Below are 27,053 nucleotides of genomic sequence, written 5' to 3'. Positions count from 1 at the left end.
AGGCCGGTGGTCTCAAGCAGGACATTCTAGGGCTGAGAATATGAAGTCCCGACTGTCTCTGCTCTGCACACTCCAGCCGTGATTCAGGCTCTCCCTGTCAGCTTCCCCCTCTGGAAAAGCAGGCGAACACCCCACCGGGTCAAGGCAGACAGTAACACGGCCGTGTTTGTACAGCGCTTTGACAATGAAAAGTGCTATACAAGAATGATTACCATGATCCCTATTATTACAGGCATGCTAGCCTCTTGGTGCTGGCTTGAGACACTCACCAAACTGCAAACAACTTCTATGGGCATGGGGTGTCATTATAGACCATAAAACTACCCACGTTACGAAATGTGTCTTTGGAAGAGACACTGACCTCCTGGCTCACGGCTGGGTAATTAGCATAACCCAATAAAGTTCAAAGTTTACACATGTAGTGTAGCCCTCTCTGAGTCTTTGAATTTGTGTGCTAGCGTCTGCCGTTGCTGGCCAGATTGGGCCCTTCTTGACAGTGGCTGGAGAAAGATACATGGAAGGGCTAAGATTACTGGCAACTATAGCTCAAGAGTCCAACTGATTGGCACACCCCGTCTTGTGATCATCTAGATTTTGAATTTGTTCAGTATTGCTGTAGCCTGACCTCTCTCCAGGTCCATGTGACAAGTGCCCAACGTTTTACTGTCTTACTAAGCAACTTCCGGGTAATCGTGTATCTTTCTTCTCCAGACAGTGTTATATTCCCTTAATATTAAAGATGAGAGACAACCAGGGAAGAACAAGGATTCAGATGAAGCATCATGTCCTCACATGCCCCAGTATGGTGTATATGGCCATTTTCTGCTTAGACACTACAGGGAACTGGTCATTCCCATTATTAATGATAATTACTGTGCTTTCACCCTTCCACATGCATGCATTCCGTGCGCTTTGTCTCCACTTTCCCATAATATCGTTTTGTCGGTGAATTTCTTAACTCACAGATTACTACCCGCCAGTTTCCAACCCAAAGAGCTAGAAAATCTGTGGAGCGAAATACTTGGAAGTCTCTGGGTTAAATGCAATAGAAGCCTTCGGCCCCAGGCCTGTGTTCTAGGGTCAACCAACTTTCCTGCTCTTCAAAGGAGTTAAAGCTGTTTTCCTCCATGAACCCAGAGACCTCAGATTTTGTTCATGGCGGGGGTTTAAAAAGAGCCAGAGAGGGGATCCCCAGATGCCCTATCTCCCGCCCCCCCAGCCAGAGTGGTGGGTTTCAGGGCCCCCCTGCGGCACTGCCACCAAGCCCTGCCAATGCGGGTTTCCAATGGACAAGCCTGACACCCCGGGTCACAGCGTCCCAGCGGCGCAAGGTCATTTGGCTGCGTTGCAATCCGGCTGGGCAGGGCTGGCTGCTCCACCTGCCGCCCGGCCTGCAGGCATCTCGGAGGTCGCTCCGGCCGGCTGCGGGCGGATTGCCCCGGGCAGTGCCCCGCCTGCTGGAACTCCCGGGCCCTCTCACAGCTCCGGGGCAATGGGCCCAGGCGCACCCCACAGGCCCTGGGGCCGGCGGAGCAGGGCTGGGAGCCACAGCCGGGAAGCCACCGCGCCCCTCGGCCGCTGCGCCCCGGAGAAGCAGCTGCCCAGGGGGAGGGGCTGGGCGCCCCCTGCAAAGGACGGGGCGGGAGCTGGGACGTGGGGCCGGGTCAGCAGGCGGTGAGACCCCCCCCTCCCCGGGGTCCCCGCCAGGAGCTCCCCGCGCAGCCCGGCCTGGCTCGGCCTCGCCCCCCCGGCGGCTCTGGAAAATTCCCCTCCGGAGGGAGCGATCCATGGCTGCGGAGCCGGCCGCACGCGCGGGGACCCCGGGACCCCCCAGCGCTCGTCTCGGCATGGGGGCCCCGAAGCCACCGGCCCGGGGGACACTCACCGGCCGCGCCCTGCGCCCCGCGGGCGGTCACCGCCCCATCCTTGTGCAGCAGGATGTCCGCCGTGTCCCGGATCCGGCCCGCCGGCCCCCCGCGGCAGCACTGGTAGCACACGGCCCACGCCTGCTCCTCGTTGATGGGCTGCTCGTAGGACTTCAGCACCTCCTCCAGGGACAGCGCCCCGGGGCCCCCCGCGCCGCTGCCGCCCGCCTGGGCCATGGCCGCCCCATCACGGGCCCGGGCGCGCCGGGCTGCTTGCCATGGCAGCGGCGCCGGGCGGCCGCGGCAGGAGGGGGAGGGCTGCGCCCGGCTCGCCGCTGCTTTGTCATCCCTGCAGCCCAGCCCTCGGCCCGGCGGGCGGGCGGGGCGGCAGCCTGTGGACCGCCCAGGTGCGGGCGGGGTCAGTGCGCACGCGGGTGGGGCGCCCCGGGGTGCGCCTGGGGCCTGGGCGGCCGCTGGGGGCGCCCCTTGCCGGGGGAGCCGCAGGTGGCGGGCCGGGGTTAGCCACGCCCCGGGCCGGGAGAGGGAAAGCGGCTGCAGGGGCCAAGCCCGGGCCGGGAAATGCCCGCGCTGGTCCTCGGGGTGTGCCGTTCCTGGCCCCCCCCAGGGCTCCTGGGCACCTCTGCAGGGCTGCACCCAGGGGCGGCCCTAGACTAGCTGCCAGCACCTGGCGCCCTGGGCGAACCATGCGATGGCATCCCTCCCCCCCAAACCCCTCCATGATGTTGGGCCACCATTTGGCGCCCCATTTAACTTGGCGCCCTAGGCCACTGCCCAGTTCGCCTCTATGGACGGGCCGCCCCTGGCTGCACCCACCGTCCCACACCCTGCCCCTGGCCTGAGCCTCCACCCTCCCGCTGGTGCGCGGGCAACGTCGCCCACCTGCAGAGCGTGTTTTTCATTGAGAGCTTCAGCACGCCTGCCCACCAGCCCCCGCTCCCCTCAGTCCTCTGCCCCTCTCGCCCTCCCTGCCCCCGCTAACCCACACAGTGGGGTCACCCCGCCTAGAGCGACCCTGCAATTAAAAACCCGGAGCCGGAGCCCCGTGAGGTGGGAGGCCCCGTCTCGCGGGCTCCAAGTGAACAGTCCCTTAGCGGGAGCTTTGTGCACCTGAGTCAGCCAGCACAGCCCAGCCTCGGGGTCTAACCGCAGTGTCGACGCCCCCCTGCAGCTTTGTAAATCCCTCAAGGAAGGGACACTGGCCTTTCTGTTGGGCAGCTCCTCAGACACACCCGGCACTGTTAAACACACACACTAGTACAGGAGTGCCCTGCCCACGAGCACCCATCTAATCCCACCCTCCTTAATCCCTTTACATATCCATGGGCAGGCCCTGACATTCCTTGCAAAGTCATAAGAACAGAAGACTGGCCAGACTGGGTCAGACCGAAGATCCTTCCAGCCTAGTATCCTGTCTGCCAACAGTGGCCAATGCCAGGTGCCCCAGGGGGAGTGAATCGAACAGGGAATGATCAAGCGATCTCTCTCCTGCCATCCATCTCCACCCTCTGGCGAACAGAGTCTAGGGACCCCATTCCTTACCCATACTGGCTAATAGCCATTGATGGACCTAACCTCCATGAACTTATCTAGTTCTCTTTTAAACCCTGTTATAGTCCTAGCCTTCACAACCTCCTCAGGCAAGGAGTTCCACAGATTGACTATGCATTGTGTGAAGAAGAACTTCCTTTTCTTTGTTTTAAACCTGCTGCCCATTAGTTTAATTTGGTGGCCCCTAGTTCTTATATTATAGGAACAAGTAAATAACTTTTCCTTATTCACTTTCTCCACACCACTCATGATTTTATAGACCTCTAGCATATCCCCCCTCCATCTCCTCTTTTCTAACCTTAAAAGTCCCAGTCTGTTTAATCTCTCCTCATATGGGTCCTGTTCCAAATGCCTAATCATTTTAGTTGCCCTTCTCTGAACCTTTTCTAATGCCGGTATATCTTTTTTGAGATGAGGAGACCACATCTGTACGCAGATCTGTGGGCGTACCATGGATTTATATAAGGGCAATAAGATATTCTCCGTCTTATTCTCTATCCCTTTTATAATGATTCCTAACATCCTGTTTGCTTTTTTGACTGCCGCTGCCCACTGCATGGACGTCTTCAGAGAACTATCCAGGATGACTCCAAGATCTCTTTCCTGATTAGTTGTAGCTAAATTAGCCCCCATCACGTTATATGTATAGCTGGGCTTATTTTTCCCGATGTGCATTACTTTACATTTTGCCACATTAAATTTCATTTGCCATTTTGTTGCCCAGTCACTCAGGGTATGTCTACACTACAATGTTAGTTCGAACTAACGGACGTTAGTTCGAACTAACATTCATAGCCGCTACACTAGCGCGCCGCTAGTTCGAATTTGAATCGAACTAGTGGAGCGCTTAGTTCGAACTAGGAAAACCTCATTTTACGAGGATTAAGCCTAGTTCGAATTTACTAGTTCGAATTAAGGGGTGTGTAGCCCCTTAATTTGAACTAGTGGGAGGCTAGCCCTCACCAGCTTTCCCTGGTGGCCACTCTGGCCAACACCAGGGAAACTCTATGCCCCCCTCCCGGCCCCGGACCCCTTAAAGGGGCACGGGCTGGCTACGGTGCCCGTGCCAGGTGCAAGCCTGCCAGCACCCAGCCAGCAGACCCTGCACCTGGCACGGCACAGAGCCACCCACCCGATGTCCCCCAGCCCACCCCCTCTTCCCGGGACCAGGCTGGCGGCTCCCGGGAGCTTGCCCTGGACCGCAAGAGGCGGGCACCTTCCTGGGCTAGTGCGGACATCGTGGACCTCGTCCACGATCTCCGCACTAGGCACAGGAAAGTGGCCAGCTAGGGCAGGAGAGCTGCCAGCCTGGCCACCCAGGAGCAGATGTGCATGAAAATCAAGGGGGTCCACTGAGACCCCCGACCCTGAGCCCTGAGCTTACAATGACCGTACTGGGTCAGACCAAAGGTCCATCTAGCCCAGTAGCCTGTCTGCCGACAGCGGCCAACCCTAGGGACCCTGGAGGGGATGGACCGAAGACAGTGACCAAGCCATTTGTCTCGTGCCATCCCTCTCCAGCCTTCCACAAACTTTGGGCAGGGACACCACTCCTATCCCCTGGCTAAGACTACTCCATGGACCCAACCTCCATGACTTGATCTCACTTCCCTTTAAACTCTGTTCTAGTTGTAGCCTTCACAACCTCCTGCAGCAAGGAGTTCCACAGGTTAACTATTTGCTTTGTCAAGAACAACAACTTTCTCTTACTAGTTTCAAGCCTGCTACCCATTCCTTTCCTTTGGTGTCCCTTAGTCCTTCTTTATGGGAACTCAGGAAGAACTTTTATGAATGCACCCTCTCCACCCAACCCCTGCTTTTAGAGACCTCTATCCTGTCCCCGCTCCATCTCCTCTTTTCTAAGCTGAACAGTCCCAGTCTCTGTAGCCTCTCTTCATCTGGGACCTGTTCCCAACCCCTGATCGTGTTAGTTGCCCTCCCCTCTCCCAGCCTTTCTCTTCCCCTCTCTCACCTCCTTTTCCCAGTCTCCCCCAGTTTTGTTCAATAAAGACAGAATCAATGTTGGAAGAAACGTTATCTTTATTTTGTACATCAATAAGAAGGGGGGCTAGGGAAGGGTAAGTGGAAGGAGGTGAGGGAGGAATGGGGTACGAGCCCCCGATGGGGAGGACTGGGCTGGCTCTGCAGGCTTCTGGGGGTGGAAGCTCTCCTGCAGCCCCCCGATTGCTCCCTCTCCCCAGATGGCAGCCTGCGGCAAGTGCAGCCTGGCTGATGTCCGAGTGGTGTGATGTGCCCAGTGTGGGTACTCCGGGCACTCCAAGCCAGGACTGCTTTGGAAGCGGGGCACCCCTGAGAACTGTCTGTCCGGGGTGGGGGTCGGGACCCTTTAAGCGCAGCCCTCGGCTAGCCTGAGACAGCATCTCCACGCTCTAAGTCCTCCTCTGATGCCCTGCCGGCACTGCTTCCGGCCATCCTTAAGCCCTGTTCAGAGTCCACTCAATGTGGACTTGCTAGTTTGAATTAGCAAAACGCTAATTCGAACTAGTTTTTAGTTCTAGATGTGTTAGTTCGAATTAGCTTAGTTCGAATTAACTAATTCCAACTAAGTTAGTTCGAACTAACTCTGTAGTGTAGACATACCCTCATTTTGGTGAGATCTTTTTGAAGTTCTTCACAGTCTGCTTTGGTCTTAACTACCTTGAGCAGTTTAGTATCGTCTGCAAACTTTGCCACCTCACTGTTTATCCCTTTCTCCAGATCATTTATGAATAAGTTGAATAGGATTGGTCCTAGGACTGACCCTTGGGGGACACCACTAGTTACCCCTCTCCATTCTGAAAATGTACCCTTTGTTTCCTGTCTTTTAACCAGTGAAAGGATCTTCCCTCTTATCCCATGGCAACTTAATTTACGTAATAGCCTTTGGTGAGGGACCTTGTCAAAGGCTTTCTGGAAATCTAAGTACACTATATCCACTGGATCCCCCTTGTCCACATGTTTGTTGACTCCTTCAAAGAACTCTAAGGCTATGTCTCCTTGCGCAAGGAGCCCTCTCTTACCACGCCGTACTGTAAATTTCCTTGCGCAATTGCGGGCGGGCAGTGTGGACGCTCTGCAGATTCTTGCACAAGAACGCCCGTACTTGCTCAAGAAGCCGTGAGTGTAGACATAGCCTAATAGATTAGTAAGACAGGATTTCCCTTTACAGAAACCATGTTGACTTTTGCCCAACAAATTATGTTCTTCTACATGTCTGACAATTTTATTCTTTACTATTGTTTCAACTAATTTGCCCAGTACTGACATTAGGGCCGTAGTCTCTATGGCAATAAGTCAAGGCCATTGTCTCTATTGCCTACAGCAACTGGCCAAAGCACAGAGCAACAGGCCTATAGCGTTCTGGGCCAGGAAGTGCAGCAGCAGTCTGGATGCAGGGTGGGCTAGGATGGTACAGTATAACCCCCATCTGGGTTTGTCTAGGACTCACTTGAGCATTGTAGGTTCTCGGCGTGCACAGCGCAGGACCTCTGCTTTGCTTTTCATCTGAAAGCCAAGCATCTTGCTCTGCGGAACGCTCTCTCCCTACAGCCCTACACTGGGACGTTGGCTTTTGTAACTGGCGCCGGGTGAAATGCTAACTAGTGAGTCGCCAGCCCCTCTTCCCACAGCACGGCACCCTCTGCCACGAGGCTGTGGGTACTGATTCAGGCCTGGCATCTGCTCCTCTCAGAGCTCTGGCCTTCCCTGGGACTTCACTCAGCCAGGTAACGCCAAGGTCTAACCCTGCTTCTCCCAAGCAGCCTGGCATGGCCGCTGCCCGAGACGGTTTGGTTGCAGAACATCACATTCATGCAAGGCCTGGGCGTCTAACCTCATTCACTATTTTCAATGTCTGGTGATGGAGATGCCTCCCGACCACATTGAATCCTGGGTACCAGTGTTATTGAGGAGACCTCGTTCCTGTCCTCAGCTAGAGGGACACTGCCGTGACATAGGGCCCTGCACGAGAAATAAGGACCGGCAAAGATGAACGTGATCTTTGATGGGAACAGCTGGAGCGTAACCCTCTTCGGCCACTGCTGAGGGTGAAATCACTTTTTCTGCAAAGAGGAGATGCTGCTTCTGGACACGCTGGTCCAGAAAGAATAGCAGGAACCTTCGGAGAAGGGTCAAGTAGACAGGGTGCCACAAAGACTTTACAGCTACCAGATGTCACACTGCTGACTCATATTCAGCTTGTGGTCCACTATAACCCCTAGATCCCTTTCTGCCATGCTCCTTCCTAGACAGTCGCTTCCCATTCTGTGTGTGTGAAACGGATTGTTCCTTCCTAAGTGGAGCACTTTGCATTTGTTCTTATTAAACTTCATCCTGTTTACCTCAGATCATTTCTCCAATTTGTCCAGATCATTTTGAATTATGACCCTATCCTGCAGATTAGTTGCAACCCCTCCCAGCTTGGGATCATCTGCAAACTTAACAAGTGTACTTTCTATGCCAATATCTAAATCGTTGATGAAGATATTAAGCAGAGCCGGTCCCAAAACAGACCCCTGTGGAACCCCACTTGTTATACCTTTCCAGCAGGATTGTGAACCATTAATAACTACTCTCTGAGTACGGTTATCCAGCCAGTTATGCACCCACCTTATAGTAGCCCCATCTAAGTTGTATTTGCCTAGTTTATTGATAAGAATATCATGCGAGACTGTATCAAACACCTTACTAAAGTCTAGGTATACCACACCCACCGCTTCTCCCTTATCCACAGGACTCGTTATCCTATCAAAGAAAGCTATCAGATTGGCTTGACATGATTTGTTCTTTACAAATCCATGCTGGCTGTTCCCTATCACCTTGCCACCTTCCAAGTGTTGACAGATGATTTCCTTAATTACTTGCTCCATTATCTTCCCTGGCACAGAAGTTAAATTAACTGGTCTGTAGTTTCCTGGGTTGTTCTTATTTCCCTTTTTATAAATGGGCTATTTATAACTTTAGCTAACTTCAAGTCAGCGACTGGTTGTGTGCAAACATGTACCCCATAGCTACGTACCACAGAGAGCCAGCGTGACCCCAAATGCCTGCTTCACCGTGCCGCACTGCTCTGACGGGCCGACAGTATTTGGCTGGCTCTGCAAATCTTCGGGTCCTATACGTGCTCTTCCTGCTACAGGGAGCAATTCCATCAGGAGCTGCACTTGCTTACAACAGGGCTGGATTTGGCCTGGTGAATGGAGGATGACTGGGGCTTACTGGTCACGCAGCAGGATGGCGGACAGAGACTCCCCAGGACCAAAACGCAATCCCTGCCCGATACAGGGCAGCAAAGGGATCAGCACCCGATACAGGGCAGCAAGGGAATCAGCACCCGATACAAGCAAGCACCTAGGTCGGGGCGCCCAAGACTGGTGTGACCCTGGACCTCGGCAACTCTGAAGCCCAAGCCCCACTGCTCAGCGCTACGGTTACATGCCCTCCATCCAGGGCAGCCGCCCTTGGGCTTCAACTCCCCCCCACCCCCGGCCGCGGGGCTCGGGCAGGTTTGGTCTTTGGTCCCCCTTCCTAGGCTTGTGCAGTATTTTTTGGTGCCAGAAGGGGGTTGCGGTGCAACGACATTTAGGTGACTCTTCCCGATGTGAGGAGGCCTGCTACGAGGTGGAACAGAGCAATTGTGGGGGAGGGACACGAAAGGGGGTTGGAGGCGGGCATCCATGGTGGAATGGGGCCCGGTGCTCTGGAGACATGAAAGGAGACCGGGGGAGAGCAACAGGCAGGGACTGCCTGGGGCAGGGGCTTGCAAGCACCGAGTCTGATGCACAGTGCAAGGCAGAGCCAGAAGATGATTCACAAGGTGGAGGGTGGAAGTAGACCTGCAATGATGTTGGGAAGGCTGATGGATGGGCTGGAGGGGGGAGGAGAGACAGCTCAGCGCGCTTGGGATCGTCGCGGGGACCCCACTGGAAGGGACCTTGCGGGGTCCTCTAGTCCAGTCACCCGCACTTGGGGCAGGACTCAGTAACGCTGACGGGTTGCAGAGAGGTCGCTGTGTTAGTCTGCTCAGCAAAAACAACAAGGAGTCGGATGGCACTGTAACAATCCGGCTTTTCTGTACCCATGTTGGAAGGCCTGTGCTAGGCCTGAACCAAAGCCGCCTTCTGCAGCCAGACTGAAGAGCAGCAGCCATTCCTGTAAGGCCTGGAGTCACATCCTCACAGTTCCATCTAGATTGTATTACAAAGTGTCACACCAGGCTGTGAGGAGGGGACTTTGCCCTGATCGCTCCCCCACTGTCACCAGATACAGAAACAGATCCCAGGATGGGTAAAGAAAACGTAAGTCCCACCATTCTGTCTGGCAAGACACTGCTTATTCATAGAGAATGTCGTGCAATCCTCGTTCTATGATCATTGTCACTACACTTTCCTATTGTTTGTCCGTGTGATCTCTGGTTTGTAACCGTTTCTGTCTGTTGTATAATTAATTTTGCTAGGTGCAAATCAATGAAGGTGGTGGGGTATGACTGGTTAGGTCATTTTGTTATGATTGGTTAGTAAAATTATACTAAAATAATTGGTTACAGTATAGCTAAGCAAGACTCAGGTTTCATTAGATAAACTGGGGTCCAAGAAGGAGGAGAAGAAGAAGAAGATCAGAAGTGACAGAAGGAAGAAAAGGCGAGAAGAGGACCAGCAGGAGGGGGAAGAAGAACTCACCTCCGAGACACAGCGTAAGACCAGAGAGACCGATATTGCCTGGCCAACGGGGGAAGTCTGCCTGCACCTGGATTAGTGAGCATAACCCTGTGTGCTTAGCATGTGTATTCTGCTTGTTTGGGAATTGTCAGTCAATAGAGGAGAAGGATATTATTGTGTGAGGCTCTTTCAGCAGCTAAAGATCCTGCAAAACCCGCAGGAAGATGCGCCCTGAGCCCTAGGAATTGGGTAAGGGTGGGTGTATAAATTAACAGGGTTGCACCTTGAGTCCTAGGTAGGGGCGGCCCGTCCGTATAGGTGAACTAGGCAGTTGCCTAAGTTAAATGGGGCACCGAATGGTGGTGCAATATCATTGAGGGGTTTGGAGGTGGGGGCGTCCATTGCATGGTTCGCCTAAGGCACCAGTTGCTGGCAGCTAGTCTAGGGCCGCCCCTGGTCCTAGGAACTGGGTAAAGGTGTGTGTCCCTACAGTGTGGAAGGGTTAGAGAAATTTGTGCGGGTAACAAAGACTCCTTCTACTTTTCCCTGACAGGTGTTTGTCTAACCAGTTCTACCAAGCTTTGGGTGCTGGAGAGTCCACAGCCTCCCTGGGCAATTCGGTCCAGTGCTTACCCACCTTGACAGCCAGGGAGTTTTCCCTAATGTCCAACCCGAGCCTCCCCTGCTACAATGAAACTCTTTGCTTGTCTATCCTCAGCCCTAGCCATCCCATGGCAGAAAGGCTCGGCTGAGAAAGCTGAGATCCGGGCCCTGGCTCCCCATAGCGAGCTGGTGTTTGGATTCATGTTTGTCCTGTAAATAAGCTTCCTGGCTGGGTTGTTTTAGAGACGGCCTTAGAAGGTGACCTCTGAGCACACCGCCCTTTGCAGACGCAGAAGGGGGCGTGACTGAGCCCAGAGGCGTTTCCTGCTTTCAGTTTTGTTTACACACACCAGCCACTTTCTGTTTACACCAGCGAGTGCCCTCCGGGATTAGCTGGCAAGGCGCCAGCAGGGAAAGGGGGGGACGACTCCCCAAGGAGATGGCCTCACACCAAGCCACAGAATGAACAGTGATTAGCAGCAAGCTCTTTGAATGGCAGAGGACACCCCCCTTGTTTGGGGTAATACCACGACTGATGCGCAATCAAGATATCATTATATCTACCCGCCTGACACCCTCCCGAGCACCTCCCGGTGGGTAGATGGGTTCTAAAGCAAGACTAAAAAGAGAGACGAGGACAAAGTCCAAGCCCTACACCCGGGTGAGAAATACTGTCCTGCCGCAATGCGTTCCCTCTGGGATCTCAAAGCGTGGTCCAGGCCTCCTGTTCACACTCCCGGGAGGTGGCGCATCAGAGTCTAGTCCGGTGGGTCCCAAACTTTTCGGCAGCACATCCCCCTTTTCGATTCTCAAGAAACCCTCAGGCGCCCCTGTGATGTAGTGTTGGTACCTTGCTGGTTGCTAAGCTGGGGCGGGGGGTGACCCCCACTGGCTGCTGTCTGTAGCACGGCCCAGCAGGACAGGGGATGAGTCATTAGGCAAGGGTCACCCAACCTGTCTGACCAGTGATCTCCCAGGGGGAGAGACAAAGGAAGGAGGGGAGGCCAGCACCTGGCTGGGGGGCAGGGCTGGAGGGGACTTTTTAGTTTCTGTCTGGTATCATGGAGGAAGCAGCCTAGGAAAGGGCCTGGGATTTAGGGGCCCAGTCTCCCCCATCTCAAGGGGGGCTGAGGCATCCTAGGCCTGCCAGGATTACATCTATGCTGTGCTGTATCCCGGAGAAGCAATAAACTCCCTCTGTTCTACTGGCTGGTGGAGTCTGTTCGTGCCACTACGGGGGTGCAGGAGGCAAGGGAACTCCGACGTGCCATCACAGCCCCACCCTTGGCAAAAAAAAGAAAAGAAAAGAACTAACTGGGTTCAAAAAACAAAAATAGCAAAACTTAAGGGGGGATTGACGGGGGGAGGGGGTTGGGTCGCCTTGTGCCCCCCAGTTTGGGAGCTCATGGTCTAGTCATTTCACACACTGAGAAACTGTAGCCCTGAAAGGTTACAGAGTTCCCAGCAAAACTGTACCGGCCATGAATAGAAGCCGGGGCCTGCTGCCCACCCAGTCCCAGCGCTCACCGTTGGACCCGAGGAGCTTTGCCGGAGGTTGAATGCTTTGCAAACGGTTGATTTTAGAAAGCAACGAACGAGGCTTCTCTCCTGAGGGGACCCTGGTTCCAGTTCCCACACTCAGATACCAGCCCCCGTGTCACGAATGCACCTGGGAGCGTCACGGCGGAAACGTGCTTTACAGATCCCGTTTGCTTTTCCTTTCTGCAGCTGGTTTCCTTTTGCGTGCAATTGAATTCGACAAAGCCGCTAGAGCACAGGAGTCCATTTGTCTTTCATTCAGAGACAGCTTCACTCTCTGGCTGTTCTGCAGGCGAGTTCCCCTGCAGACACGAGGAACTGTTTCTTTACAACCAAACCGCTTCCATTTTCAGTGACAAGAAACGCAAGGGCGCCATTGCAGCAAAGCAACGGATGCCGTCACAGCACCAGATAAACATACCCCCCAGGGAGCCAGCCCAAAGCACAGGCTCGCACTGGACTGTCCCTTCCTTCGCAGGTACGACAAACAGCTTCCTTATTCTCCCCATGAGATCATGCTCCCACTCCGGAACTAATTGCATCTCCCCAGCCAGTCGCTGCAGTTCTGCAAACCCAAACACTGGGCCCTAATCCCCAAATATGACCACATCCCTGCAACCGGACATTTGTTCCCATTGGCGTGTGCTGGCTGAGATGTCTTTGCTGTACCTGCAGCACATGCACCTGACGGAGGGGGACAAGAGGGGCCCCTAAATGATCATCTCATGTAACAGAGGGTATGGCTACACTACCACCCTAGTTCGAACTAGGGTGGTTAATATAGACAACCAGAGTTGCAAATGAAGCCCGGGATTTGAATTTCCCGGGCTTCATTTGCATATTGCCAGGCGCCGCCATTTTTAAATGTCCACTAGTTCGGACTCCGTGCCTGCAGCTACACGCAGCACGAACTAGGTAGTTCGGACTAGGCTTCCTATTCCGAACTACCGGTACACCTCGTGGAACAGGAGTACAAGGTGCGAGTTGGGGAAACAGGCCCCGAGAACAGCTCTTCAATAGACTGAAGCCAATGTGACCCGTAGAGCGCTCTTGTCCTTTTCTGGAGGAGCAGGGCTGGAGCGGGGCTGCCTGGTGAGCTAGGACTGGCATAGGGCACTACGCCTGTGTGACCCCCCCGGATTTATCTCCGCGTTTCCTGGTTTACACTGGGGGGAGGAAAAGGAGACTCTGCCCACACACAGAACAGCTGGCTTCTGGATTCCAACCCATGATACTCAAATGATTTACCAGCCACCCGGACTGGGACAAATTTCATACGGCAGTGAAATGCCCAGACCGGTCATTGGCAGAGCATTGACGACGACGTCCCATTTCCTGTCCAGATTCTTTTTCATTCCTATTTGAATGAAACCCCATCCTCTGGACAGCGGATTCACTTCAGGGCATGTGAAATTAGGTGGCGGGACTGGGTTATCTTAATACCCATATGAAGCGTAGTCAGCCTAGCTCTGCCAAGCACATCGGACCGGCCCTCCGCCCTATGCCAGTCCTAGCTCACCAGGCAGCCCCGCTAAGAGATTTCAGCCCCTACTGGGGCAATCTTGAGCCACTTCTGAATAGAAAATACCCCTTGCCCCAGCCCAAGGTGCATTTGCGATTGTGGACGAGAGGCGGTGGCCACACGGATTTCCCCTTTTCACCTCAGGCTTCTCCGCCTCACGACGCAAGCCCCCAGTCCTGACCCCTCAGACTTTCCTGCTGAAGAAACTGCCTTCCAGAGAAACACGGGATGCTGCAAACTGGAGGCCTTCAGCAGGCAGCTGAGCCCAACCAACTCAGACAGCTCTGGACTAAACCTCACCACCATCCCAAGGAGGGTATTATGTTAAACCAGCCAATCCCCAGCTAACCAGCTTCAGAGTCTCAGTGGGTCACTATGGCACTCACAAGACGGATGAGCATTTAGACAGACGGGAAAATCAGTCAGGGGCCGCACACGAGTGAGAAGCAAAAAAACCCCTCACTGACGTGTCCACTGACTAGAAGGAGAAAGACGCTCCCCACATTCCTCTCACACACCAGAGCCTGGGAGGCCCAGGCTAGTAGACTTGGTGTGCTCCGGCCCCAGGGAGTGCTGGCAGGGGGCTGGAATTCCAGCGCTGGCTCCCCAAGGCTAGGGGAGCCCTGAGCCTTGGGGGCTGGATCCAGGCAAGCCCCTGGGCCGTAGGTTCCCCACCCCACTGTAAGGAGCTTTCTTACATTCCAGATATTAAACTCTGAGCTTTGTCTTCAAGTTGAGCAAACTCATAGGCTACGTCTACATTGGCCCCTTCTCCGGAAGAGGCATGTTAATTTCCAACTTCAGAATAGGGAAATCCACGGGAGATTTAAATATCCCCCGCGGGATTTAAATAAACATGGCTGCCGCTTTTTTTCTGGCTTGGGGAAAAGCCGGAAAAAAGCGTCTAGACTGGCGCAATCCTCCAGAATAAAGCCCTTTTCCAGAGGACCTCTTATTCCTACTTTCAGGTAGGAATAAGAGATCCTCCGGAAAAGGGCTTTATTCCGGAGGATCGCGCCAGTCTAGACACTTTTTTCCGGCTTTTCCCCAAGCCGGAAAAAAAGCAGCGGACATGTTTATTTAAATCCCGCGGGGGATATTTAAATCTCCCGTGGATTTCCCTATTCTGAAGTTGGAAATTAACATGCCTCTTCCGGAGAAGGGGCCAATGTAGACGTAGCCATAAAGTGTCTCCTGCCCACAGCACGTTAAGAATTGCTGAGAAAGATGCTAGAGGAACAAGAAGGATAAAATGCTCCACACTCAATTCCAACAGGCCATTCCTTGATCCTTTTTGGAAAAAGAAACAAGGTGGTTGTTCCATGTCAAATATCCCACGAATGTTAATATACTTGGTATGTATAAGAGATCCTCGCAATTTGCAGAATTGTTATTTGTGATTCTGCAGATTTCTGGGTGCCTTCTGGTCTGGGGGGGGGGGAGGGCGGGGCAGGGCAGGGCTCCTGGACCCTGAAGTGAGCTCCCCACAGCTCCCAGAAGCTGTTGCGAATTCCCCAGGGCTCCCAGCCCCCCGCGGTGAGTTTGGGAGCTGCAGGGAGCTCCCCGGAAGGGCCAGGAGCTGCAGCTCCCAGTATTTGCAAATTTTGCCATTCGTAGCCATGCCAGGAAGGCATCTACTGCAGATGGCAAGGCTCAGATCTACTGCAGATGGCTGCACTTGTGCGGCTCAGAATGAATGATCACCCCTCCCACTGTATGTCCCTGTGTGGGATTGTTTCGCTGATGGACATTTACACAATCAGCACCATTCCCCAAAATGCACTTTTTAGATGGGATTTCTCATGCCCCCTGAAATGAAATTGCTATAAGCTTGCTGCTCCCAGAAACTCAAAGCACCGTGCAGTAGCAAGCTTATCGTCTTGGAATAAATTGCTTAGGGAGGTTGTGGAATATTCATCGCTGGAGATATGGAAGAGCAGGTTTGACAGACACCTGTCAGGGATGGTCTAGATGGTGCTTGGTCTTTCCGTGATGGCAGGGGACTGGACTTGATGCCTCTCACGGTCCCTTCCAGTTCTGTAATTCTATCTCCAGGCTGGAGACGTGTAGCATTTAAATCCTAGAATATCAGATTCTATTACCAGAAGATACAGGCTCCCGATTGTACCAGGACTGAAGCAGGGATGGGGCAAGCTCGGGGTAGCTTCAAAGCTTGTTTCTTTCACCAACGGAGATTGGTCTGATACTGCCTCACCCACCTTATCACCGTTCCTGGGACCAAGATGGCCAGGGAGCTGTTAGCCTCCGTGGGCCCCTGGGCAAGATGGGATAGGGGCCAGGTGCATGCTCCTGGACGAGGCGAGACCATGGGTAGGGCAAGGGACAGCTAGTCCTCAGCACCACCTGGAGCTCTGCACCCCTCCCAGCCCCTACTGCTGCCCGGAGCACACAGTGCGGAGCTCCACTCCAGCAGCAATTGAAAGGAGCGAGGCTCCAGCATTTGCCCCAGTGGCCAGAAGCCCTAAGGCCCCTTTGTATCACCAGGTACTTTTTGTGGGCCTGAGCATGGCTATCTGCCCACTGAATCTCTACTGTGAGTCAGTAACAGCGCTACAATGAAAGTAGGATCTCTAGAGTCAGGTATAATGCAATAACCTCTGATAGCCTCATTACCTGAGCTGTCTCCCTGGCTTCAGACTCACCAAGCTGACCAAGAAAAATAAAGCTAATAAAGCAGTCGCTTTTGCGGAACAACTTGCCAGCTGTCTACACTGGCCGCTTGAATTTCCGCAAGAACACTGACGATCTCATGTAAGAAATCAGTGCTTCTTGCGGAAATACTGTGCTGCTCCCGTTCGGGCAAAAGTCCTTTTGCGCAAAAGGGCCAGTGTAGACAGCTCAGATTTGTTTTGCGCAAAAAAGCCCCGAACGCGAAAATGGCAATTGGGGCTTTTTTGCGCAAAAGTGCGTCTAGATTGGCATGGATTCTTTTCTGCAAAAAGTGCTTTTGCGGAAAAGCGTCCGTGCCAATCTAGATGCTCTTTTCCACAAATGCTTTTAACAGAAAACTTTTCCGTTAAAAGCATTTGCGGAAAACCATGCCAGTCTAGACGTAGCCATAAAGTAAAAGAAAAACATAAAAAAAGCCCCCAAGCTCCCCTGAAATCCCAGTAGCAGCTCCCATATTGGCTCGTGCGGAAGCCCCCACTTTAAGATTGGAGGAAACTGCTGGCGAACCTCAGCCCAAATGCAAGACTTCCTCTGAGGATCATGCACAGCCCCACTGACCTTCCCACCATGAATTCCTTTCTTCCTAGCTGGAAGCCATTGTGCTTCTTCCCACAGCCCCCCAGCAGGAATAATTCTGCTGCTTCCTTTCATTCAGAAATGTTTCTCTCTGTGCCCCTAGAGCACAGGTGGGGAACCTGCAGTGTGAGGGCTGGATTCAGGCCCCAGCTTGCCTGAATCTGGCCCCCAAAGCTCATGGCTCCCCCCACCAGTATCAGGGAACCAGTGCTGGTGCTCCACCCCACAGTACCCCCAACCTCAGCCTGCCAATGTACCCCCACTCTGCTCCTGCACCCTACTGCCCTCCCGGGCCCACCAACCCTCTATGTTCTAAGTCTGCTTCCTGGCAGCCCCTCCCATACACTGAACCTCTCAGTTTTGGCCTCACCCCAGAGGGGTCTACAAAATCTACTAGCTGGGCCCCCTAGGCTCTGGTGTGTGAGGGGAAAGTGGAGACTGTTTTTCTGCTCCTCAGTCTGTGCCAGGAACTTTTGTGCCAGGAAAGATAATGGAGCAAGTAATTAAGGAATTCATCTGCAAACCTCTGGAGGATAATAAGGCGATAGGGAACAGCCAGCATGGATTTGTAAAGAACAAATCATGTTAAACCAATTGATAGCTTTCTGTGATAGGATAACTAGTCTTGTGGCTAAGGGAGCAGTGGTGGATGTGGTATACCTAGACTTTAGTAAGGCATTTGATATGGTCTCGAATGATCTTCTTATCAGTAAACTAGGCAAATACAATTTAGATGGGGCTACTATAAGGTGAGTGCATAACTGGCTGGGTAACTGTTCTCAGAGAACAAAAGGGAAAACTATGTAGCACTTTAAAGACTAACAAGATGGTTTAATAGGTGATGAGCTTTCGTGGGCCAGACTCACTTCCTCAGATCATATTCTGAAAGGGAATTGGCATGACCATATATACCAAAGGAATACAAGGAAAAAGTGAACACATTATTAAACTGACAAATCAGATTTAGAACAGAAGGTGGGGCGAGGGAGAGGGACGGAGGGAATAGCTGTTTATAAGTCAATGAATGGCCAATGGGGGGTGATAAGTGGGGAAGCTGTCTTTATAATGTGTAAGGTAATTCGCATCTTTGTTAAGGCCCATTCATGAAGTGTCAAATTTAAGCATGAATTAGAGTTCTGAAGTTTCTCTCTGTAATTTGGTGTTAAAGTCTCTTTGAAGTAAGATGCATGTAGTAAAGTCGTTAAGACTATGTCCAGGTAGGCTGAAATGCAATCTGACAGGTTTTTCCTTGTGAAGATGTCTGATGTCTGATTTGTGGGCATTAATTCTTTGGCGAAGTGTCTGAGAACTCTGTCCAATATACATAGCAGAAGTACTCCACTTAGGAAGGAACAATCTGTGTCACACACACAGAATGGGAAGCGACTGTCTAGGAAGGAGTACGGCAGAAAGGTATCTAGGGGTCACAGTGGACCACAAGCCAAATATGAGACAACAGTGTGTCACTGTTGCAAAAAAGGCAAATAGGATTCTGGGAGGCATTAACAGGTGTGTTGTGAGGAAGACACGAGAAGTCATTCTTCCGCTCTGCTCTGATTAGGCCTCAACTGGCGTATTGTGTACAGTACTGGGCATCACATTTCAAGAAAGATGTGGAGAAACTGGAGAAGGTCCAGAGAAGAGCAACAAAAATTATGAAAGGTCTAGAAAACGTGAGCTAGGAGGGAAGACTGAAAGAACTGGGTTGGTTTAGTTTAGAAAAGAGAAGACTAAGAGGGGACATGGTAATGGTTTTCAAGTACCTAAAAGAGTGTTATAAATGGGAGGGAGAAAAATTGTTCTCCTTGACCTCAAAGGGTAGTACAAGGAGCAAGGGACTTAAACTGCAGCAAGGGAGGTTTAGGTTGGACATTAAGAAAAACTTCCTGTCAGGGTGGTTAAACACTGGAATAAATTGCCTAGGGGGGTTGTGGAATCTCCATCACTGGAGATATTGAAGAGCAGGTTGGACAGACACCTGTCAGGGATGGTCTAGACCCGTGGTCACCAACCAGTAGATCGCGATCTACCGGTAGATCTCGGAGGCTCTAAGAGTAGCTCTTGAGCCCTCTCTGAACTGTGCGCCTGCGCAGTACATTTACATTAGATTTCCTCATTTGAGGAGCAGCTACTCACCGAGCAACAGCACAGGTGAGGAGCTGCGAGGAATGGTGGGAATTTTTTTTTAAAGTAGCAGTATAAGGATTGGGGATAGCAAGTGATGGAAAAGAGGAGAATAGAGAGGGCGGGGCTTCAAGGAAGGGGCGGGGTGGTAGATCTTGGCTTGGTCTGTCATTTAAAAAGTGATCTTGGGTGTAAAAAGGTTGGAGACCACTGGTCTAGACGGTGCTTGGTCCTGCCATGAGGGCAGGGGACTGGACTTGACGACCTCTCAAGGTCCCTTCCCGTTCTAGTGTGCTAGGAGTCTATGATTCAGTTGGGGGCCACATCAGGGAGGTGTTTTCACGGGGGCGGGGGGAGGGGGATTGCTTCTCACTTTTGTGCAGCCCCCAACTGACTTGTCAGGGGGTCAGTGCCCTCCAACCACTGCCCTAGAGGCTGCCTCGCTCCCGCAGAATTCCCAGGAGGATCCCCCAACTGGATGAAATTCCAGGAGCTTCCAGCCCCTCCTCGGTTAATTACGCCTGATGCTTTAACCCCCCCTGAATCTTCCTGGCCCCTGCGTGCATTTGCAGCTCTGTGCTCAGGGGGCAGCTTCCTGCCACGCAGAGCCACCGCTGGGGCTGCCTCGGGACACGCCACGGCACTCCTGCCTGCATTGGCGTGAACCCATCTGGCCAAGCCCCACCCTGCGCGCGCTAAACTGGCGCCACTACCAAGATGGCGGACCCCCAGGCCATTACTGCCTCTACCAAGATGGCAACCAGGAAACGTCAGGGAGCCCGCTAGCCAATGGCTGGGGACGGCGTGTGGGCGCCGCAGCCAATGGGAGCGCGGGGCGCGCTGGTTGCGTTCTGTGGCAGCGGCCGGCGCAGGCCGGCGCTGAGGGGAAGGCGGTTGCGGCGCTCGGCCCAGCGGGGATGGCCGCCAGCTCGGGCGGGCGGAGCGGGAGCCGGGCTCTTTCCGAGCTGCTGGGTAGGGGCGGCTCCTGGCCGGGCTCGGGCCGTGCCCCACACGAGGGGCGGGGGGACACTGAGGGTGGGCGGCGCTCAACCCGGTGGGAAAGGGCCCGCCCCCGCCCAGCGAGTCGGGGTGGGGACAGCGAATGAGTGGGCGGGGCCGCGGGAAGGGGCGGGGCTCTAAAGGGCTTGGCCTCAAAGGGAGCGGGTCTGGGTAAAGGGCGGGGCCTCAAAGGGAGCGGGTCTGGGTAAAGGGCGGGGCCTCGGGAAGGGGCGGGTCTGGGTAAAGGGTGGGGCCTCGGGAAGGGGCGGGGCTGGGTAAAGGGCGGGGCCTCGGGAAGGGGCAGGGCTGGGTAAAGGGCGGGGCCTCGGGAAGGGGCGGGGCTGGGTAAAGGGCGGGGCCTCGGGAAGGGGCGGGGCCGGGTGTTTGATTTGGTTGGGTCAGAGTTGCCAGCCCTGGGGTGGCGCTCGCAGTGCCCGAGGGGTGGGGGTGCCCTCCCCCTGCATGTGCCCCTCTGCTGGGCACCCGTCCCCAAGGGACCGACCTGGCCACCTCTGTGCTCTCAGAACAGCCCCGCCCGTCCTGGTTCACCATGTGGCTGGGATGCACCCAGCGTGCTGTACGCCAGGGGTGGGCGATAATTTTGGCAGGGGGGCACTTAATGAATTTTGGTTGGTGCTCATGGGCAGGCTCCACCCCTAGAAGGGTGAGCTCATGGGGTGAGGCTGGGGACTAGACTCCCTCCCCAGAGTTATTGGGGGGACTGGAGTTTTTGGATTAAAAACATTGTAAAAGGCTTGCAGCTCCTGGCCCTCCTGCTACCGTGTTGCCTGGTAGCCACTCGAGTTTGCTGTGGCTATTTAAAGGGCTCGTGGCTGTGGCCCCTACCAGGGGAGCATGATGACTGTGAGCCATTTAAATAGGATCCTGGTGTCTGAGCTACTGCCTGGAAATCCAGTGGCACAGGCAGCGCAGCAGCATATAAATAGAAAGCAGTCAGATGCAGTTCATGGGCTGGATCTAAGGCTGCGTCTACACTGGCAGCTTCTTGCACAAGAACTCTTTTGTGGAGGAGTTTTTGTGCAAAAGCTCTTCCAGAAGAGCGCATCTACACTGGTATGTGCTTTTGCCCAAGAGATGTGCTTTTGTACAAGAGCATCCATGCCAGTGTAGACGCTCTCTTGTGCAAGAAAGCTCTGATGGCCTTTTTAACCATAGGGCTTTCTTGTGCAAGAAATTCATGTTGCCTGACTACACTGGCTTCTTGCGCAAGAACAGGTGCGCAAGAGGGCTTATTCCTGAGCGGGAGCATCATAGTTCTTGCACAAGAAACCCTGATTTTATACAGTAGAATGTCAGTTTACTTGCGCAAGAACACACGGCCAGTGTAGGCAGACAGCAAGTTTTTGCGCCAGAGCAGCCGCTTTGGCGCAAGATCGCACCAGTGTAGACACAGCCTATGTGTTAGGCAGGGGGGATCTGAGCTGCCTCTTGCCCAGCCCTGCTGTATGCTTTCTTGCAGCTCTCCTTAGCCCTACCATTGCTGTGCCCCTCCATTTCTTTGCCCTGTAGCGTCTGATCCTCTGGGGCAGGGTATGCAATTCAGGTGGCACACAGAGCCAGGGCTGTTATTTTTTAGGCTGTTCAACCGTGATTTTTCCTAACAACTCTGAGCAGTCCAGCATGCACACCTGCAGTTGTGATAGAGAACCAAAGTCAGCATATTGTCTCCCGCACCTCCCGCTGCTGTTTTATTGGCTGTAATCTAAACTGGGTGAAGTTCAGACTATTTTTATGACAGCTGGTGGCTTTACAAGACTTGAAACCAAACTTATGTGGATGTTGGTCCTTCTTCCATGTCATCTGTGTTTGTAAAGCTGTTTGCCTCTCCCTTCCTTAGCTCCATCTTTTCTGAACTCTTTATTGTTCCTTTCCTTGATTGTTACACCTCCCTCTTCTGTGGCCTTTGCCAACCCCAGTTCCCCAGAATGTGCAGAATGCTGCTGCCCCCTTCTTCTCATGTACCAAGGAATGAAAAACAATATGCCCCCTTCTTCAAACTGATTTCTGTTTCATTTTGAGATTGTTCAAAGTTATCCTAAAATAGCACCTCAAGCTTGCTATAATCAGTGCAAAGAGTGTTTTTCCAACATGTTGAACAACCTGTCTCTTAAAAATTCTTATATTGCTTGTCTTTGTTTTGGCACAATGGGCAGTTTGTGTATAGAGCAATCTGGCCTAGGTTAAGGAGCAGCCTTGGGGATCAGAAGGCAGACATTGGCAGAGCTGTGTGTAGCATTAGTCCACACTTTGTCTGGCTCTTGTCAATATCAAGCCTTCCTCTTCATGAGCACAATAGTCATACATTTTAGAAATAAAACCACAGAAAGGGAGCTATTAAGAAAACTTTGAAATTAATTTTAAAATATTCTTAGCAGGAAGAGTCAAGAAACAGAAGTGCACATTTGAAAATGGACAGGAGTTTCAGAAAGCAGCTATTCACCTTCTGAGTTGCCATCAGAACCTGGATGACCTCTTGTTCGAGGTAAGGCAGCTGGCATTTTTGATTTTACCAGTCATAGCTTGGGTTTCTGTAAAACTGTGCAGAAGTTTCATCTAGCTACGAGTCTTTCTGATACAGGTCTAAGGTGTGTGCCAATAAAGGAGAATATCTTCAGTAAGTGAACATGAGGAAAATAGGCACAAAAGAAAACTCAGGAGATTTGTATTCATTCTTACTGTGTTGCTATGGCCTGAAAATGGGTTTAGGGTTGTATAGAGCTCATTCAGGTTAGAGATATGGTGGTAAATTACTATCCTCTTTCTTGGGATCAACACTGGCTTTTCTGTTGCAGAGGGGTTCCCCCCCCCCTCCCCGAGCCCCTCCTTTGGAGACTCATGTTCCATGCATGCCCACCACTTTCTAAGAAATGTGCTGGGAGGTGGGCTGCTTGGTACCCTTCAGGGAAGGGTGTCCTGTATTCATAGGGAATATGGAAGGAGGTATACTCACCAGGTTGCAGTTGAAGACTTCTTGCCCTGCAGAAGTTGGGCAGTTTCTGCTGCTGGGACCTGCTTCCTGCTTGTCTGCCTCCCATCCTGCTTAGAATAAACAAATGAGATGCTGTTGAAGGGCTAGGGTCAGCAGGGGAACCAAAGGCTGCACCCCATGAGTACTGGCTCATGCACTGACACAGCCCACTTCTGACCCTGGTCCTTCAGCATGGCACACTCTGCTTCCCTTGCACAGGCTCCTTCTGGGAGGGGAAGTGGTTGTGGCTCTGTCCAGAGGCTGTGCTAAGGCCTAGAGTTAGGAGGGGGCTCTGTCCCAGCATTAAGGGTCAGTAGGCCCCGGATGCAGCATTTGGCTCTCTCCTTGCAGAGGCCCTGCTGGCCTACCCAGCAGAGAAGGTTAACTGCCTGTTGGTGACTGCTGTAGCTGAGTCAGTGAGGGGCCATGACAGATAGGGACCCCTGGTCCCAGTAGCCAGTGCCCAGTCTATTTTCTGTATAGGATGGAGCCCAATCCGGACCCTTGTCTCTGCTCATTACTGATAACCTCATCGCTGCGTCCCCACCCCAAGGGTGCAAACTCCACACTTGGAACGCCTTTGGTAGGTTAGTAAGTAAACACAAATTTATTGGAGAGCATCGACTTTCTCTTAATAGCAACCCATGATTCCGCAGTGTGATTTTATAGAGATGTGAGAGATGCAGACATGGACATCGTGCCAAGTTTCTCACTGCATTATCTTGACCTCAGGCTGGAGAAAGCATTTGCTTTTGAGGACTTTTGTAGGCAGATGAGTACTTCCTAGAATTTTTTCTCTAGGATCTTTTCTTTCTATGGAGTTCAGTGGAACAATCTGAGGAGTGCAGTAGAACAATCTCCTTTTAAAAGGACACACTGACTCTTTCTGGTTCCTAATGCTTGTGGCCATCTATGTTTTGGTAAAATGTGACAGTGGAAGGAGCACTGGACTAGGACTCAGACTTGGGTTCTATGCCTGGCTGTACCATGTACCTGTTGGGTGACATTGGACAAGTTACTTTTCTGCTTCAGTTTCACTATCTGTAAAATGGGGATAACGAAGCTGCCCTCTTCTGTAAAGTGCTTTGAGAGCTACAGATGCAAAGTTGTATGCAAGAGCTAAGTAGTATTATTTAACTTTGGGTTTTTTCAGTTGCTGGAGGTGCCTGGAATGCTGCAGCTGGAAAGAGCCATGTAAAAGTTGATATATGTACATACACATGCAAACAGAGATTTAAAAGACTCTTTGTTTCTAGGTGGACAGTTCCAGTAAATCTGGACAGAGTGGTCCAGAGCCACAGAATGCTTTTTCAGAATCGTTTGTAGGTGAGTGTGACTGAAGAAGTATCTGTCCGAAAGAGATGGAAATTGTTTGCCTGACACGCTTGAGTTTCTGCTTGTCCTGTGCTATTAATTTCTTGTTCTGTCAGGCTGCTAGTTTGTTCTTTAAAATGCATAAACAGTTGCAAGTGTCTATAGAGCACAGTGGTTCTCTTTTTGGTAGAATGAGGACAGCAGCAAGCCACGTTTCCTATTGCTGGCTGAGCTTGTGAAGCCTAAATCAGTTAAAAATGCCAGGGAAATGTTTTGTGCATCAGGGGTAGAAATCTATTTATTTATTTATTTTTGAAAACGGGAAAATCAACAGAGAAGCAAATGAGGGATATGCAGAACCCCTGGGATCTGGATAGCAGAGCTAGCAGCTTCACACAGCTCTGTAATTGACCTTCGGTCAGAGAACTGGTGATGGCAGCCATTACCACATTGAGCCAAACAATACCCCTCATTTTAGTTCTGCCAAGTCACTTGAAAAATGTTGGCATCCTGAAAAGGAGAGATGAGGAGAAGTATGGGGAGGCATGGGGAGAATGGAGGCACACTCAGACCTGGGAATAGGGGCAGACAGAGATGTGAAAGGAGGGATAACAGGGGATGTAGCCAGGATTAAAACTCAGGAGTTGTCGGTTCTAGTCTAGTGCTCAGCCCACAGTCCTCTTAAACTGTAAACTTCTGCTTTGTAGTATCCGTTCTGCAGGAGCAGGCCTCGAGGCTGGGAGTACCAATGGGAATCTTGTCAGCCAAAACTACTGCTGCCAACATTGACCAGATTTGCAAGGCTTCCATGGAGTCCAAACCAGCAGCACTGTTGAACATGGAGCAGAGAGTAAGATGAAAATTTGCTCTGGGCATTGTTAATAGTTATTTTTTGTTTTTACACTTTCTTTAGGCCCACTCTCTGTCCTCCATAAATGGAAATGTCGTCCCCAAAAGATTAAAAAAATCCAAAGCCAGTAATGGAGCTAAATAGCTGATAGTTTGGTTTATATCTCATCTGTATGTTGTAATATGCTTGGAAATGGGACGCTCTTTTCATAAACGTGAAAGGTACTGAATTGACAGCCCTGGAAACGATGTCCTCTGGTCATCCATAGAGATATAATACAGTGTGAGTAGTGGCAGTGTAAGCTTCTTGTATCTGACTCTTTAGTATGCCCTAACCCTTCCCAATAGAGTTCATTTTGTCTGTCCGTTGTTTAATTTTTAGCATCCCTGCTTGCAATTTTAACTCTCTGTTGGGTTGGGTTTTGTGCGTGGACACCAGGAGCTAAGACTATCAATCGCTTCACCTAGGCCACTGGTGGTGTAAGGGTGACTCCCGCTTCTGATGCTTGTGTTCATGAATTCACATTGTAGTGCTGTCGTCACTGGGGTGAACAAGAATAGTTGAAAAGCTGAATTTGACCCTGATTTCAGTCACTCTTGATGGGGGAGGAAAGGGGGGAGTGCATTGAAACTCCTAACCCAAAGGTGAAAGGCCCTCACCAGTCGATCCTTAGAGCCATTCAGTCATTTAAAAATCAACAAATAAGAAAAACCAGGAAAATGGTTTATAATTACATGTAATATTTACTGAGAGGATTTTTTCCATTTTATTTTTGGGGGAAATTCCAGAAGAAATTGTCTTGTTTGCTTCAAACCGTCAAGGATTTAGTGGTGGACAATGCCTTCTGTCGTTTGCTGTTCTGCCAAGAATTGTGGAAAATGCAGGTAAGAGCTCTGAAGACAAATGCTGACCCTGCAGACTGCAGGGACAGAACGCTTGGGTGGAATCCAGGAGTGCATACTAAAGCGAGGGGCAGTTCTAAAATAGGCTGCAGAAATCTAGTAATCTGACTTCCTCCTTGCGGTACTGTTAATGGTGCTTAGCAGCAAGATCAGGAGCTTAGTGGTCTTATTTTTGATGGATGGTGGCCATCTTGAAAACTCCTGGGAGTCAGCATGGTTTTGGGGCTTTAAAAGCATAATCCTGTCTTAATGTGATGGAGCATTGTTTTTCCCATTAACAAATATTTTACCAATAAAATCTATTTAAAGCTGTGAGAATTAATCTAAAAGGACCATACATAGTGGGGAATTAAGCCATTAAAGTTATCCTTTCCCGCAAGTATTAATGACTGTTCGATAGTAACTGCAACAGGTGAGTAGGAGATGGCTTGCAAAATAGTGTTGTTTTTTTTAATACTGTCCTATCAGCATTTTTGGTGGGGGAGGACAAATCAGTAAATTTTCTGGAAAAGAATTTAAATAAAAGCAAGAGAAAATTGCATGCATGTTATCTTCTTAATAATAGGCCTTCCCAGGTGTTTGAAAGCACTTTGCTTACATTCTACTTGACAGTGTTTCTGAAGCATGCTGATATCTGGAATAGTAAAGGTTCCTTTTCATATGCATTGATTCACAGTACCTTCATGTTGGCGGATGCTTGGGTCTGGCATGTAGGCAATGCAGTCTGGGTTGATTAGGTGGTGGTCTGTGCTGATTGTGGTTCTGCCACAGTGATTGCAGAGGAGTAAATGGCCTTGTTTTGCTGCTTTCACTGTGGTGGTGTAATTCTAGAAGTTGTTTGAGCTGTTGGCAGA

At 51.7% G+C, this 27,053-nt stretch overlaps 2 protein-coding genes across 8 annotated transcripts in view; one reads left to right on the top strand and one right to left on the bottom strand.

The window, feature by feature from the left end:
• The window catches only part of SPIRE2 (spire type actin nucleation factor 2), a 36,667-nt gene extending 34,465 nt beyond the window's left edge, over nt 1–2,202 (bottom strand). The window contains exon 1 of the mRNA XM_075939815.2: nt 1,886–2,202. Coding sequence (XP_075795930.2) covers nt 1,886–2,102 — 217 coding nt within the window. The 5' untranslated portion in view covers nt 2,103–2,202. The remainder of the gene's footprint in view (nt 1–1,885) is intronic.
• Nucleotides 2,203–19,973: 17,771 nt separating this feature from the next.
• FANCA (FA complementation group A) overlaps nt 19,974–27,053 on the top strand; it is a 64,656-nt gene continuing 57,576 nt past the window's right edge. For 6 of the 7 annotated variants that reach the window (XM_075939817.2, XM_089781563.1, XM_089781566.1 and 3 more), the window contains exons 1-5: nt 19,974–20,117; nt 22,538–22,647; nt 24,390–24,459; nt 25,155–25,297; nt 26,086–26,181. In XM_075939817.2, the coding sequence (XP_075795932.2) occupies nt 20,063–20,117; nt 22,538–22,647; nt 24,390–24,459; nt 25,155–25,297; nt 26,086–26,181 (474 nt within the window). In that variant the 5' untranslated portion in view covers nt 19,974–20,062. The remainder of the gene's footprint in view (nt 20,118–22,537; nt 22,648–24,389; nt 24,460–25,154; nt 25,298–26,085; nt 26,182–27,053) is intronic. The other variant, XM_089781562.1, reaches the window with a different exon arrangement.

Source organism: Pelodiscus sinensis, chromosome 12, assembly GCF_052426305.1.
Source record: "Pelodiscus sinensis isolate ZL-2025 chromosome 12, ASM5242630v1, whole genome shotgun sequence".
NCBI lineage: Eukaryota > Metazoa > Chordata > Testudines > Trionychidae > Pelodiscus > Pelodiscus sinensis.
This window is presented reverse-complemented; position numbering and strand designations above follow the sequence as displayed.